Source organism: Sorghum bicolor, chromosome 1 (genome assembly GCF_000003195.3).
Source record: "Sorghum bicolor cultivar BTx623 chromosome 1, Sorghum_bicolor_NCBIv3, whole genome shotgun sequence".
Classification (NCBI taxonomy): domain Eukaryota; kingdom Viridiplantae; phylum Streptophyta; class Magnoliopsida; order Poales; family Poaceae; genus Sorghum; species Sorghum bicolor.
Window position 1 is genome coordinate 16,961,489 of NC_012870.2, and position 15,083 is coordinate 16,976,571.

At 42.1% G+C, this 15,083-nt stretch overlaps 2 protein-coding genes across 2 annotated transcripts; one reads left to right on the plus strand and one right to left on the minus strand.

Moving 5' to 3' along the window:
* LOC8065144 (probable sodium/metabolite cotransporter BASS1, chloroplastic) lies at positions 3,171-7,521 on the plus strand. The gene is made up of 8 exons (XM_002464310.2): positions 3,171-3,650; positions 4,303-4,391; positions 5,744-5,837; positions 5,916-5,949; positions 6,254-6,308; positions 6,391-6,474; positions 6,555-6,842; positions 7,012-7,521. The coding sequence occupies exons 1-8, from the start codon at positions 3,260-3,262 to the stop codon at positions 7,162-7,164; spliced, it is 1,188 nt and encodes a 395-aa protein (XP_002464355.1). The 5' UTR covers positions 3,171-3,259; the 3' UTR covers positions 7,165-7,521.
* On the minus strand, positions 7,571-13,572 carry LOC8065145 (putative E3 ubiquitin-protein ligase RING1a). Its single transcript, XM_021447590.1, has 10 exons — positions 13,342-13,572; positions 13,129-13,207; positions 10,932-10,990; positions 10,421-10,502; positions 10,110-10,230; positions 9,992-10,033; positions 8,597-9,127; positions 8,404-8,511; positions 8,155-8,328; positions 7,571-8,082 (listed from the first exon to the last, which is right to left on the minus strand). The coding sequence occupies exons 1-10, from the start codon at positions 13,511-13,513 to the stop codon at positions 8,050-8,052; spliced, it is 1,401 nt and encodes a 466-aa protein (XP_021303265.1). The 5' UTR covers positions 13,514-13,572; the 3' UTR covers positions 7,571-8,049.

The following is a 15,083-nucleotide window of genomic DNA, read 5'->3' on the forward strand; positions in this document are numbered from 1 at the left end:
CAGTTTCCTTTCAAATTCATGTGATCCAAACAGGGCCGTAATATGTGCGGCAGCAGGGGAATGCGAGATTTATCAGATCACAACATAATGCACCGTGATGGGTAACGGAGCCCAAGTTTGGCTCTGCCGCTAGTAATAATTATCCGTTGTTTAGTTCCAAAAAATTTTAGAAAATAGAAACTGTAGCACTTTCGTTTGTATTTGACAAATATTGTCCAATCATAGACTAACTAGACTTAAAAGATTCGTCTCGTCAATTTCGACCAAACTATGCAATTAGTTTTTATTTTTGTCTATGTTTAATACTTTATGCATACGTCTAAAGGTTCGATGTGACGGAGAATTTGAAAAATTTTGCAATTTTTTTTGAAACTAAACAAAGCCCTAACTAATCACTGAAAAATGATTGCCACGTCGTCGTCACTCGTCAGGTTGCCGTGTTGGGCTTGCTGACCGTGACTTTGCCATTTGTAATCGCACTCGGGCACCCGTGAAGATTCGATCGGATCGGCAAGCTTGTTCATTTTCTGTCGAATCTACAAGCTATTTAACAGTATTTTTTTTAATTATTTAATAATATTTTTCTCTCACAATAAATCAGCAAATAGTATTTTCAATCATAATTTATTAACCAAGCAAATAGACATGCTATCTGATCATATCTCGTTAGGGGAGTCGGCTAGCCAGTGGATACTTTCATGAATACTTGTGGGGTAGTTTTTCAATTATTACCCGTGGGGTAGTGCCATTAAGCTTTCCATAGTGGTGAGTCGATTTTTTATGAAGAGAGATCATGTAAGCTGCAGTAGTGAGTCGATTTCAAAGATCTACAATGGTGAGTCGACTTTTTCTGTGGGCTAAGCAAATAAAAGATTATTTTGTTCTCTTGAATAAGACACTTGCACAAGCGAACTGGTACTTCCTATCCGGTAAAGTTTTCTTTGCCCTCGAAGACATATGCCCTCACTTTTCTACCTATTGGATTCGCTTTGAGAAGTGTGCAAACACACATCTCAACACGAAACTGTTTTGAGATATGTATTTGCACATTTCTCAAAGCGAATCCAATAGGTGGGAGAGTGAGGGCATATGACTTTAAGAGTAAAAAAACTGTGTCTCCTATCCATTCTCTTCTCATCTTCTTTCGTATGAGTATTATTTTAATCGGTATGAATTGATTCATATTTTCTGATCGGTTCCTAACATACTCTATGCATCGATTTGCTAAAGGGGTCGCTCCATTACTCGTGCCAATTAAAATATTCTCATGAGTCACTTTAAAAGCACCACTGGAAAAGCCCTTAGTACTAGTCAATTGACTATTGCTTATCGTGCCATTTGTTTCGAGGACCTTCTTTGCATGTTACATAATGCGGAGGTAAAAATGGATTTTAACAATGCCTAGAATGCTAAGGTGAAAATAGATTTTAAGGGAACTCATCATATTGTGCATCTAGGTGAAACTAAGGTCTTGTTTAGCCAAACACTTCTAGATAGCTTCAAGCGAAAAGAAGTTGTCCAAGGGTGCCAAACACAATGATTCTTCGAAGACTTATTTTGCCCGTGATTGTTTTCCTCGCATCGTTTCAACATCAACGCATAATCGCCTTGAGCCCTGTGTGTTGCTTCCACTTGCTAAAGCCCCACGTCCGCATCCCCTTGCTCGACACTGCTTCTGGATGCTTGGCCCTGCCTCCGTCTCCCTCTCCCCTCCCTACCACTAGAGCCAAAGCAGCCGAGCTCGACAATGGTTGGTGCCTAGGTGATGCCCGTGAGATGGGAGCAGCGGTGGCTATGGATCTACCTCATCCTTTGACAATGATGGGGCAAGTGATGACCACGAGACAGGGCAGCAACGGATCTCGTGAGAAGGCACTACGATGGCGACGACATATGGGCATGGACGACATCTTCCTCGCCAAGCTCCTCCTCTTCCTTGGCATCCTCGTCGGGGCTTGAACATTTGTGTTCTTCCTCCCCTAGAATATGTCATACCAAGCGCTAAGCTTTTTCTTCGCATGATTCTTGACTACTCGCAATGTGTCCGGTGCTGAAAAATTAATGCTTATGCCAACTAAATCAATGCTAAGAAAATGCCTAAAAACACGACAACATTGTGCGTCGACGTGCATGCACCAGATAGACTTGTGTCAGATCCACTATCTTGGTTTTTGGTGCATGAGAAAGCATCTAGTACATGAGCATCGAAGCAAGAACATGCCTCGGTGTCACCTTTTTTTTTTAACTCAACATCGACCACAATGGTATGACTCAATGCTGAAATAGGAGAAAGAGAGTTTCAATATCGATTTTTTGCAACGCTGTGGATAGTCTTATAGAAGTTTGTTGTTCAAGTTGTCCAGCTTGGGGTTTAAGGGAGGGCTAGAAAAGTTGTTCCAAACAGGGGCTACGATATATGAGATTTGGAATAGCGTTTTAAGTGAAAATGGATAAAAGTTGATATTATCAAGTATGTGGCTTCATGTGATATTTGTCAGAAAGTGACGGTTAAGCATCAGAAACCTGCTAGGTTTCCAAAATCATTGAAGATTCTTAAGTGCAAATGGAGTAAAGAATAATATAAAGAATCGTGTGATTGGATGTCCTCGCTCTCCGGAAGGATGCTATCGAATATTATCCGACCTACAGTGGTGAAGCTGCGCCCGGTAACAGGTAACTTAAGTTGAAGAAAGAAAAGAACGGATGATAAAAGGTCTAGAGCGGTATTGGATCTAACAACTTAGGTTATATTTGGTTGAGCTTCTAAAATTGCTTCTACTTTTTTAGAAGCAGCTAATTTCGTGTAATACAGTTTTAGAAACACTTTGGATCCTGCTTATGGCTTTCTGTTTTTCAAAACGTATAAAAATAGAAAGCCGTTTCACAATTATTTGAAGAAAAACAGAGAGAATATGTTATATACTTATTTTAGCCAAATAATTTACACCCACAAACTAACTATAGCTCATAATAACTTTTTTTCATAGCCCGTAACAGATTTTCCACGAATCATAAATCAATGAGTGTGTTTACTGTTTAGTTTTCCATAAAATACAAGATACAAAATATTAAGTAATACTTTGGATGATAAAATATAAAATGTCATATAAAATGGATGGATCAAAATCCAGATTTTTTTAGACGAAAGAGGAACTATAAACAACTTCTAAACCCCTGATCAACGTACAACACCCCACATCTCAGCTCTCACTCTGCCCAGTCAACGGCAGTTCAGTTTTCCTTCACTCCGTCCCGCGGCATGCTTCTCCTCAGCCCCTCGCCGCCGGCTCCCGCCGCCGCGGTAACCGCCCCCCGTCGTATCCTACTTGCTCCCCACAGGCGCCTCAATGCTACGTCCACCCCACCGCGCCTCGCCTGCCTCCGCCTTCGCCCCGCCACCCCGCTCCGCGCCCGCGGCATTCCGTCGAGGACCGGGTGCCGCGCGGCCGCCGATGCCGATGCAGCGCCCTCCCAGGCTCCAGGCGGCGATGGAGGCGTGCGGGGCGCGGTGGTGCGCGTCGGGGAGGCTCTGTCGCTGGGGTTCCCGGTGTGGGTGGCGTCGGCCTGCGCGCTGGCTCTCTGGCGGCCGCCGGCCTTCCTCTGGGTCGGACCCACCGCGCAGATGCTCGGCCTCTCCTTCACAATGCTCGGTCGGCGCCTTCCTTCCCTTCCGTAGTTCCGTTCCCACGCTAGTTGCTAGTACTTGTTCTTCCCCTCATGGTGCAAATTTTTTTGGGAACTAAACAAGGCCCAAGTGGACTCAAAACTCTACTTCCCCTGTGGGGTTATTAGCTCTGTTGATGTCCTCTATAAGTCTATATGATATTAGAACAGCTGCTAGCAATGAGATCACTGAATAAATGCACAAGCTGATACCAAGGAAAGATATCCCAAAATGATAAAGGACAGGCAAGTGATTAGGAGAAAAGAAGATGAAGATTTGAAAAAAGAACCGTACAATTTCAGTACTCTAGCACAATCCGGCATCTTTTGCATATTCTCACAATCTCACTTTGATACGAGTTTTTGGCTTTTTCTACGTAAGATGTTCTCTTTACTGTGCCATTATGGTGGAGGCAGCAGGACCAAATTCTCGAGCACTCTTCAGTTCATGGATTAAACCAAATTGCCGTAGCTACGATTAATATAACCTTGTACTCACGTCTGGTGTCACTTTACATGTGCAACCTGAGGAGTGTTTACTTTCTTGTGTCTGGACCTGGACGTGTTATTCAGCCCTGGTTTCATTTGGGAACCATTGTATTTATAGTGGGGTAATTGGTATATGATTTATACCTACAGGGATGGGAATGACATTGACTTTGGATGACCTCAAAACCGCATTATTGATGCCGAGGGAGTTAGCTGCTGGATTTATACTGCAATACACGGTCAGTTCCTCCCTTTTTGGTTCTTCATATGTCTGAATCCTTGTAATCATATTCTGTGAGTTCAAAATACACATACATTTACACTATTGATGCATAACGTTAGTGTATTTGGTAGTTAGGATTAGAGTTTTCCTTGTCACAGACTCCATTAAGATTTAAGAGGAGGTCCACATGACTACATGAGTTGGTGACTTGGTATAGTGAAGATGGAATCCTGATCATTGAGGCTAGCAGATTAGAAAAGAGGGAATCAAATGAAGTTGTCAGATAGTACAGTCATGCTACGTTTGATGATTTAAGGAAGCAAGAAAGCAATAAATCTACCCCCCCCCCCCCAACCCACACACTCTAGAGTTTGTACGCTTATTGTCACGGCCCTTCACTAGTGGCCTATTTGGATTGAGCCACCAGGTGATCCATCGAACCATCCAATCCTAAATCTGAGCCTAGTAACTTGTTTGGTTTGCATCCATGGTTCCTTATGTCCATGGACCTGTCCATTTTAAGCCAACCGGCGAGCCTTTTGTGGGGATCAACTCATCCAAAGAAAAACGTCCGAAGATGTCCTGCATTGTTGGGTTCCGTGCCAGTCAATCCAACAAACCAAACACGCTGTAGAGTTTATCACATTACCTACCATGTCGAGGTTCCACGCCTGCCGGTTCAACAAACCTACTCTCTTGGTAGCAAAGGCATATCACACCACAACATCTGGTATAAGAAACATGGTTGTTTTCATTGTTCCCAATACCGGTTACTGTTAATATACAGACATATATTTTCTGTTTTCTCTCTTTCTGGCCCATGTAGGCCTTATGGCCCTTTGTATATACTTGCAACCCTAGACTCAATCGATGGTGTGTGAGGTTATTCTTCCCTAACAGGATTCTTTCTAAAAAAAATTCTTCCCTAACAGGAACAATTCGCAAAACCTGAAATAAGTTCCAGTGAATTGCATAACAGAGACCAAAAAAGGAAAAAAAAAACTTTCCTTGTAGCATGAACTATGCAGAAGTTTCAACAAGTTGGGGCCTGACCCTAGGTTCCACATATCACATCATGATTGAGTCATAAGTGCATCCTGAAAAATACTTTTAGGTAGGTATTTAAACACTAAAAATATCATGATTACCGTTGTTGTAAGTGGATGAAAAGCCATATAAATATTAAACCATACTGCTTACATCTTCGTTATCTATGAGACTATTACTACAACTGCAGAGTCGTCCCTTGTAAAATTTGGCGCATCTTCTGTTTATAAGCATATTTAATCGGTGATGACATGGATATGTATTTTATGTTTTTCCCCTCCATGTGCAAGAAAAAATCCAGAGTGAGTGATTTATGTACAGGTGATGCCACTGTCAGGATTTTTTGTGAGCAAGCTGTTGAAATTGCCATCCCATTATGCTGCTGGACTAATTTTAGTGGCCTGTTGCCCTGGAGGTGTGTATGCACTTCCCTTCCTTTTTATCTATAGATTGGCTACTGGCACTTGAACTGAGAAGGAAAATGTATCTGCAGGCACAGCGAGCAACATTGTGACCTATTTAGCAAGGTAATGAAAAAATAAAGTGTCATGCCAAGAATAAATGCCATCACAAGCCTTGTTAAAACTTAAAACTATAATAATCTGGAAATGTTGGCAGAATGATATATTTTAAGTGATTAACGAATGTCAAGGTGATGAATATCTTGAATCTTCAGTGGATATAACTGACTAGTAAGGAAAATTAACTTGAAATAAGTTAGTGCATTTGCATTTAATTCAAAGTCAATGGAGGAAAATAAACAAAATTTCAGGAATAGGGAATTGTATTGAAAAGTAAAGAGACTTAGATAAACTAATATTCAAATTGCAGGGCAAATGTTGCTCTTTCAGTCCTGATGACAGCAGTAAGCACTTTTGCTGCAGCGGTGATGTTCTACTCTCACATCTGTAATCCTCAACTTAGCTGTTATCTTTTGCTTTTTATCCACATCTTGCTCCCTGATGCAGTTCATGACCCCTCTCCTGACATCCAAACTTGCTGGGCAATATGTTGCAGTAGATCCAATGGGACTGTTTGTGTCCACATCTCAGGTGCTGCAAATTTCTTTTTTTATTTTCTGTCTTACATCTAATTTTTTTGACCCCTGGCTAATGTTGTTTTTTTTTTTCAGGTTGTCCTCGCACCTGTCCTTTTGGGTGCTCTACTTAATCAGTATTGCAATGGTCTGGTTCACTTAGTGTCCCCGTTGATGCCCTTCATTGCTGTAGCGACAGTAGCTGTTCTCTGTGGCAATGCTATTGCACAGAACGCTTCAGCAATCCTAGCATCTGGGTCGCAAGTGGTTTTATCTGTTGGTTGCTTGCATGCATCTGGCTTTTTCTTCGGCTATGTTCTTTCAAGATTACTTGGCATTGATATCTCTTCTGCAAGAACAATCTCTATTGAGGTTGGCATGCAGGTAACTGAAGCAGGCAACTCTTAATCACTTGGTGTTGGTGAACCAAGTGTCTCCTCATTTTAGTTGTCATGTTTCCAAAGACCTACGACACCGACCTCAGTTTATGCCCTTCCAATTGTACAATCGGCTGCCTTATTTATATCTGAACGATTTTGATATTTTTTTTCAGAACTCAGTGCTGGGCCTTGTCCTTGCAACCAAGCATTTCGGCAACCCTCTCACGGCTGTTCCATGTGCTGTTTCGAGCATCTGCCACTCGGTCTACGGTAGCATTTTGGCTGGGATCTGGAGGTCTATGCCCACCAAGGACAAGGGAGAATGATGCGATGATCATGTCAACCGTCTGAATTCTCTGTTCTCTTGATGTATGAAGGATTATACCCGTGGGAGTAAGCCGTTGATAGAATGACGGGTGGTTACACTGTCAGTAGTAGCACTTTGTGTATGATCTATTGCAGCAAAGAGTAAACACGTCAGGGTGGTGTGAGCTATAAAACACTAGGCTGCTAGTGGTTCATTTCTTTTCTGGAGATCTCTTGACGAGGGTTTCGTTGGACTCGGATAGTGTAGTTGGTGAATACTGTACATGATTGCTATGGATATATATACCATGGCAGCTTGTTTATCACACATTGACTTCAACAGCTTGATATAATAAAACAGTAACGCTCAGGTATAATCATCTCAAGGTTAAATACGACTGACCTTTTGTCATCATACAAAGCAACGACAAAAAAAGTAATTTCTGTTACATATCTTTTTTAAATCAGATTTCTGTTACATATATATCTGGGAAGTCGTTCGCAGCACGGATTGGCTGCGGTCTGAAGAATATGAAGGGATGAATTCCAAAAGCTGAAACCGGTGAACTTGTGGAAGCAAAAGAACTTAACCACCCGAGGAGAACTCAGCCTTCACCCAACCGAGAAACTCCCCGAGTACTGGCAGTGCAGACCGAATTTTGGGTTGACAGCGAGGTGAACTGTGGAAGCCAATCTGACTCTTCTGAAACTACTGGTCGACAGACCTACACACATTTATCTCACACCTCACAAGCTAATTATACACCAACTGGTCTCCCCCCAAGGTTTTTGTTCCTTCTCAGTTGTATACAAGAGCCCAAACCTGTCATTTCATCAAGGGATCACGATGACAATATGTACAAACAAAATACTTCCATTTGAACTAACTGGCCTTTATCCAGCATCTAGTTCGCCACTTTTATGGCATACACCAGCTCCTGAAATGAAAGTATAACATTTAGAAGAAATGTGAACGAGATTAATCAGATAATCAAAGTGTTTGATCTCACCAGAACACCGTTAGGAAATGTGAATGAGGAGCGCAAGTCTGAAAGGCGTTGCTCCCCTGCTAGCCTTGCTTTGTCGAGACCAGACGGGTTAGTGCTGACAGGATTGCTGTAAGAAGGCTTCAGCGCATACATCTCAACTTCTTCATCTTTGTGAGATGTCTGACTGGCAACAAACTACACAAAGACATCAATCTGTAAGTTCTGATTTCTGATAGTAGACAATGCACAAGTGTTTCAATAAGTACTGACCTGACAAAGTTGTTTGATGGAGAGAGTTGGGCCGCAACACAGATATGACTTCTCCAGATTTGGTGCCGTTTGTCCATCAAGTGGAAGCAGACAAAGATGTACATCACGCTGTCAAATAAAGTCAGTCACTAATGCAATGCAGTGCAACACTGTAATGAATAAGGAAACATATCATGAGCATTTTTGTGTTCACCTCGCCGTCATTGTCGTCAGAATTTCGTAAGCACTCAACCAACTTGATCATGCGCCCACCCTTGACCATCCTACCATTTGAACCACTGAAGCTACTGTGGCGAGTCTGACTGCGAGTGCCATTCTTTCCCCATGCTCGTAGAGGAGATGTGCTAAAATTTTCCTTGGATATTCCTACATCATCCTTTTCATCAGAAGCAACCTCGTCATTGCATGCTCCTCGGGCAGGTGAAGAACGTGGCGTTGGCCATTTTGGCAGTCGTTTCGGCTTTTTCTCTGGGGAACTCTCCTCAGCAGATGAGGCCTCTTTGCTACAGTTTTCACCGTTTCCATCCTCTTCATCTTCAGAACCGGCCAGAGCAACATCATCAGAATTGGCTCTTCCTCGGCCACGGAAATAGGTATTCTGCCCATTAGGCCGAATGTTACGGCGTGATCTTCTTACAAATGCAGCAGCAGTAGCTTTGGCAGTAGACTTCCGCCCAATAACTTCTGATTGTTTCCGAAAAGCCTCAGCAATGGATGCTTGAATCTTCACATGTACATTAATCAGGAAAATGAACTTGAGTTCGATGTAAAAATAAATACAGAGAGAAACAAAATGGCAGATTGCAAACAAATATGTCAATCATTAGTTCGGGTCTTTATAGGTGTTAAACTTGAATACAAGGGCATTTACATATGCACGGACATCAAAACAATGTTCTTGGGTTCTTGAAGAGAAAGGCTTCTAAATATTCATCTGCACTTTGTAGCCAGTGTAGGAAGTTGGCAGTTTCATGACTCCACTATTCATGTAGTTAACATAAGTTTCCACTCATTGGAACAAAGAGCAGGCTTCACAGTTTACAGTTCCAAATAAGATAATGAAGTTCTGCCACTAACAAAGTTAACATGAAAAAAATTGTCTATTTCATTTTTATTCCTTTATGAAGTTCTCTTTATTTTCGAAGAAATTTATGAAGTTCTCTGTCATTAACTTATTCTTATCCTTCTGCAAGAAGTGTAGTTGGACCAAACAACCAGCTCAATGCTACGATATCAACTTAGTCCAAGTGATTCCAGGGCACCTGTCTATGCTTGGACACATTAAAACATTTTCTTTTGAAAGGAGCAAAAAAGGGGTAACAGAGTTGACCAAATTTGATTCTTTATAAATGAAATTTAGCTGGGATTTTTCGACTACCCATCCAGAAAATGCTAATGTAGGGATGATCCACATGGGACAAAATTCTACGAGAAGTAGCAGGGAATCATACCACACCATTTTTGTAACACGCAGGTTTAGAGACCTAAGTCATAACTGATGGGGGAATATTTGATGCGAAACATCACAACAGATTCACATGAAAGTGGATATAAAACTGGTATCAGCAAAACAGAAATAGAAAAGAACCTGCTTATTGCGGTCATTCTCCTCTTCGTTGAACGCTAGCTCCTGGACATGGGACAATGCATAAACATTTACTAGGATCAATGTCTTAATATGAATAAACAAATATCAAGTACAATACCTCTTCTTCATATTTGTCAATATCTGGGTATAGAGCTGCAATCAAGGCATCATAGTTCGGATCATCTCTCAAAGAACGCCGACTGGCACAATGTGTGCGGCATGCTGGGCACTCATTGTTCCTATATAGCAAAGGGATATGTAAGTAACAATACTGTGCTACTCAACATGGGCTGACATAATGTCTGATGTACATGCAAAGAAACATGCAGGGATGCATGTCACAATATAGAACAAAAGAAGAGAACTGTAAGTCTTGACTCAGAAGCCAAAACAACACAACAGCAATGCCATATAATAGTCATATATTACCCAAGTCGCATGGATTTGTCAATGCATTCTCTACAGAACCGGTGCAGGCATTCCATAACTGTTCTAGTCTTCCGGATGATGCCTAGCAGCATAAGATGGTTCCACAATCAGTAAATTAAAGTTGACATTCAGTTATGCAACATGTTTACAGAGTTTGTGTATGACACCAAGAGTGAAATTGACAAGGAGTTATATCTGCAAGCAACATCTTTCTGTTAAAAATTTGGCTAAAAAAAGCTACAAAATTAAAAATGGAAAACCAAAAGCTTCATTGAAACCATTATTTACTGCCAGAATGAAGTTAGTTTTAGTTAAGCATGACTAAAATATGTACCAGCCATTGGCTCTAGCTCCTAATAAATGGCATGTCCAAGAAAATTCTTATCTTTGTGGCAAGGGTTCTCTCCAACTGAAGTATAGGTGGGTTTCAAAATACTGAAATGTCACATTGTGTGTTTGCAATGTGTATATGAATAATCTAGCCATATAGAAATGGCATTTGTGTAGGTACCTAAGCATATGGGACACTGCACTTCTTTGCGTACATCCGGCAATTTTACTGGTACAAACCTGCAAGTGTCAGTGCAAGTGTCAAAACTCTTTAAAATGGGTGGGAAAAGCAAGAGAAAATGAACATCATGTAACTAAATTATAAGAATTATAAAAACTTGAGGTGAAGCACTAGATTACTCTAGTATAGTAGTATAGATCATATATGCTACAGAAGGTGGTGCTAAAGGTGTAATTTGAGAAATAGTCAGAGCTTACAAAGGAGCTGTATGTTCAGGACTAAAAAAATCGACCTACAAGGGGTAAGACAGCCCACAGGCATTGCATTAAGGAGACCTTCTCACCTATATCAAGAAAACCCGCCCACCCATACATAATGGCATTGTAGCCCATGTGAGAACAACCATGACCAGGCCAGAACTTAGACCTGTCCTTTGGCGTGGGACAGACGAGGGGACTTTTTTAACCCCAGCCTTAATTTGCTCCCACAGGGAATCGACCCCGGGACCTGATGAGTGCTACTCAAGCCACCTAACCAACTCAGCTAGAGGCCCTTCCGCTGTATGTTCAGGACTAACACACTGCATGTGCTTTCATTTCAGTTCATGCATGTAAAAATGACTGAGGCAAACAAATAGTTTATCAACTTGCTAGAAATTATGGGAAGCTAATATCCTAGGCAAACACATTGTAAAATCTGCTGTCTAAAGTCCAGAGGCAAACAACATTGCTCAAGCTCAGCCCCGATTACATGTCAAAATCTAAAAGTTAACCTTGTTTTTATTTTTCTTGGAATGTTCCATCTAAATCCTAGGTAGGCAGCTTGCACTATGATGTTGCTGACAAGAAAATTCAGGCCTAGGCCATGTAACTTGGGACTATCCTGGATACATAATAACCATCCAAAGCTAAGTTAAAGATGACTGTTACAAACTAATAAGCAAACTTGGCTTTCATTCGCTTTTGTCCTCTGCATTTGGTTGTGTGACATCAAAATAAGGCAAGAGCCAGACTCATATACCATAACAGACATGCATGGAGCAATACCCATCACTAACAGAGAAACGAGAGTACAAAATAAAAGGCTAATGTTCACTTACCTCATCACTGTCTTTTGTCAGAATAATTAACATCTAAGTTGTAAAAGTTTATTGAAATATCTTTTCACTAGGCAGAAATAGCCATGTGATCTTATACTCTTATTACAATCAATCTGTGTACCAAATCTATAGGCATAGCAGCAACTGTACATCAGTATGCATATCAGCAATTAGACTAAAGCTGTATGCATTTAAAAACACTCTAGTTCAAAGCTTTAATTAACTAGGGGTGGTGGGGTCTACCAGTATGCCAAAAGCTTCACCTACCAATTCTGAATAGGCTTCCAAGCTCATAATGTATGTTTCAATTAATAGCTGGATGGAGCTTAGATATTGCAACTGGCATCCTTAATTATTAAGCATAATTGTTAAGCAGTAAATAAAGGATGATGCAGTCACATTGAAAGCTACACTCCATGTTCAGTTTCACTGTAGTGACGAAAAGGGCATTATGATGTGTGAGCTGAAACTTGTTGCTGGAGAGAGGCAGGATCAACAGGTTTTCTTAAATAAGGAACATGATCAATATCTAACCACCAATTAAGCACTTCATTCTACTTGTAACTGCACGGAAAGATCTGCAGTATCATCCCTAACCCACACTAGACTGTAGGATTGAAAACTTGAGCACTCTTCACGACTGCCTCAAACTTCATACCCCCTTTGGTAACCTGGCTCTATTAATAATAAGAGGTAGGACTTATGAATCAGATGATGACTACAGCAAGCGCTTGCATCTGCACAACTTGTGTTGCTTGGGTGTCAACGGAATTCACAGAGATACTGCTTCTCACAGGTAAAAAAAATAGTGCAAACCATGCTCTACATCTATGGCTCGTCGCCTCTCTTCCCGCATACAGCCCCCAGAAATCCGCAGCCAGCCATGGTCAACTAGGAAAAGACCGACGGGCTCGGCTCAGGCACGAGAGCTGATCAACGGGCCAACGACAGAGAGCGAACACGCGCGCGAGTGGGCGCTTAGCGGTGGCAAATCTGGAGCACGCATCAGGAAGGAAACCACGACGACGGGGAAAGGAGAGCGGCAACCGGCAAAGCAAGCAAACAACGGGGACGGTTGGCGAGCGTCCGAGCACGTACTCCTGCTTTGCGGCGTCCGCGTCCTCCGACTCAGACTCCTCCGATTCCGCCGCCGCCGCCGCCGCCTTCGCGCCGGAATCTGCGAGCAAAGGCAAACAACGTGGGCGGGAGAGGAAATAAACCAGCATCAGCGCGTGGAGATCGAGGAGAAGAGCGCCGTCGACCCACGTGGGAGGGGCGGCGGCAGGGCGAACGAACGAACGAGCGGCTCACCGTTAGCGTTGCCGTTGGCTTCGGCGCCGCCGCCGGCGCTGCCGTTCTCCTCCAGCTTGGGCTTCTTCTCCGCGGGCTCGGCCGTCGGCGGCGGCGGAGACGCGGGAGGGGGCGAGCCGGCGGCGGAGGGGGGCGGCGAGGGTGGCGGGGGCGGGCGCTTCTGGGCGGGCATTTGGGCTGCGGCGGCGGAGCAGGCTGCGTCGAGCGGGTCGCGTGGAGAGGCGGCGAGGTGGGGCGGGCGGGGGCGCGGCGCGGGGCGGGGCGGGCGTTGCTAGGCTGGGGCGGGGCGGGGCTGGCACGGGGATCTCTCCGTCTGCGGGGCTGGCTTTTCTACGGCTCCTGGCTTCGGAGCGGGTGCAGATGTGGGTGCAGCCGGTTTGGGTTGGTGCCGAGTTCGTGTCGCGCTCGCGCCCGGTCGGTGGTGCTCGTATGGCTTGCTCCGTCTAAAAAACATTTTTTTACTTTGCTCGTTTTATTTAAAACTTTTATATAAATTATAAAATAAAAAATCATTACTAATATATCTTTAATGATTAAATAAGTTATATTAAAATAGATAATATTTATATAAAAAGTTTATAATCTATACCTATCTATAAAGAGCCAAAATTTCAGTTTGTCAAATACTTTCTTCTGCCCCCGTGTTCGGTTTAGGATCGCCTTCTCCCTCCAAAGTTTCTAGAAGGGCAAAAACAAAATAAAAAACATTCTAGAGTTCCTAATGCAAAATCTCATATTACTCCGTTACGATGGAAGAGAAAAAAAATAAAAAATTTTCTAGAGTTCCCAATATAAAATCTCCAATTTACTTTTCTTTTATTTTTTAAATCGGTTGAAAAATAATAAATATATAGTAATTCATAGAAAAATCTAAAAAATATAAAACAAATTTTGTTCAGCTCCACATATGTAGATCCATGCAGTAAACAAAAAATATCATAAATTTTAGTACACTTTTTTTTGGAAATGCTTGTCTATGCTTTTTACTGTAAAATTAAAATTGTAGTTATCTTGCTCCAATTATTATAAAAATTTAATGATAGCCTATTTAATGTGATGCTTGATTCATATTTCATAGCAATCCTAATCTAAATTAAAAAAATAATGTTAGCATCAAACTTCTCATGTTTTAATATAATACTGAGGCATATTAAGAGGTAATATTAGAGTGAGATAAGATTTAACTATTTTCTATTTTTATTATTAAATAAATATGTCTTTAAGCTATATATTATTGTAAATATTAATTATCTAATACCATAGATGTTATGGCGACTTTAAATTTTATAAAAAGGATAAATATAAATAGATATGTAACATTATGTCATCACTTTTTAGAGTTAGTCAAATAAGAGGTTTGAAAGTAAACCGTAACTGTCTTTTTGAGACGGGAGTACGCGCTTCGGCCTTCGGGGTTGCGGGTGCCCGCTGCCCGAGCCCGAACAAGGCGGCGCTCTTGTTTGCCGTGCCGCGCAGGGCTGCCGGCCGAGCTCGGCGGCCGGGATGTCAACGAGCTCCAGACCGTCGATTTGGTCAGCGAGACTGTTCGCTCTTCCAGGTCCGAGTCCCGACGGCCACAAGTAAATGCGTGATCTTTGGAAGTTATATCAAAGAAAGTACGCACGGCTAGTTGTTTTTTTAAAACCAAACTTGGTATAAAGAATTTTTCCATGATTATTAGGCCATTTACAATGGTGTTAGCTATGTACTTTCTCCATCTATTTATCGGAATCATTTTATCG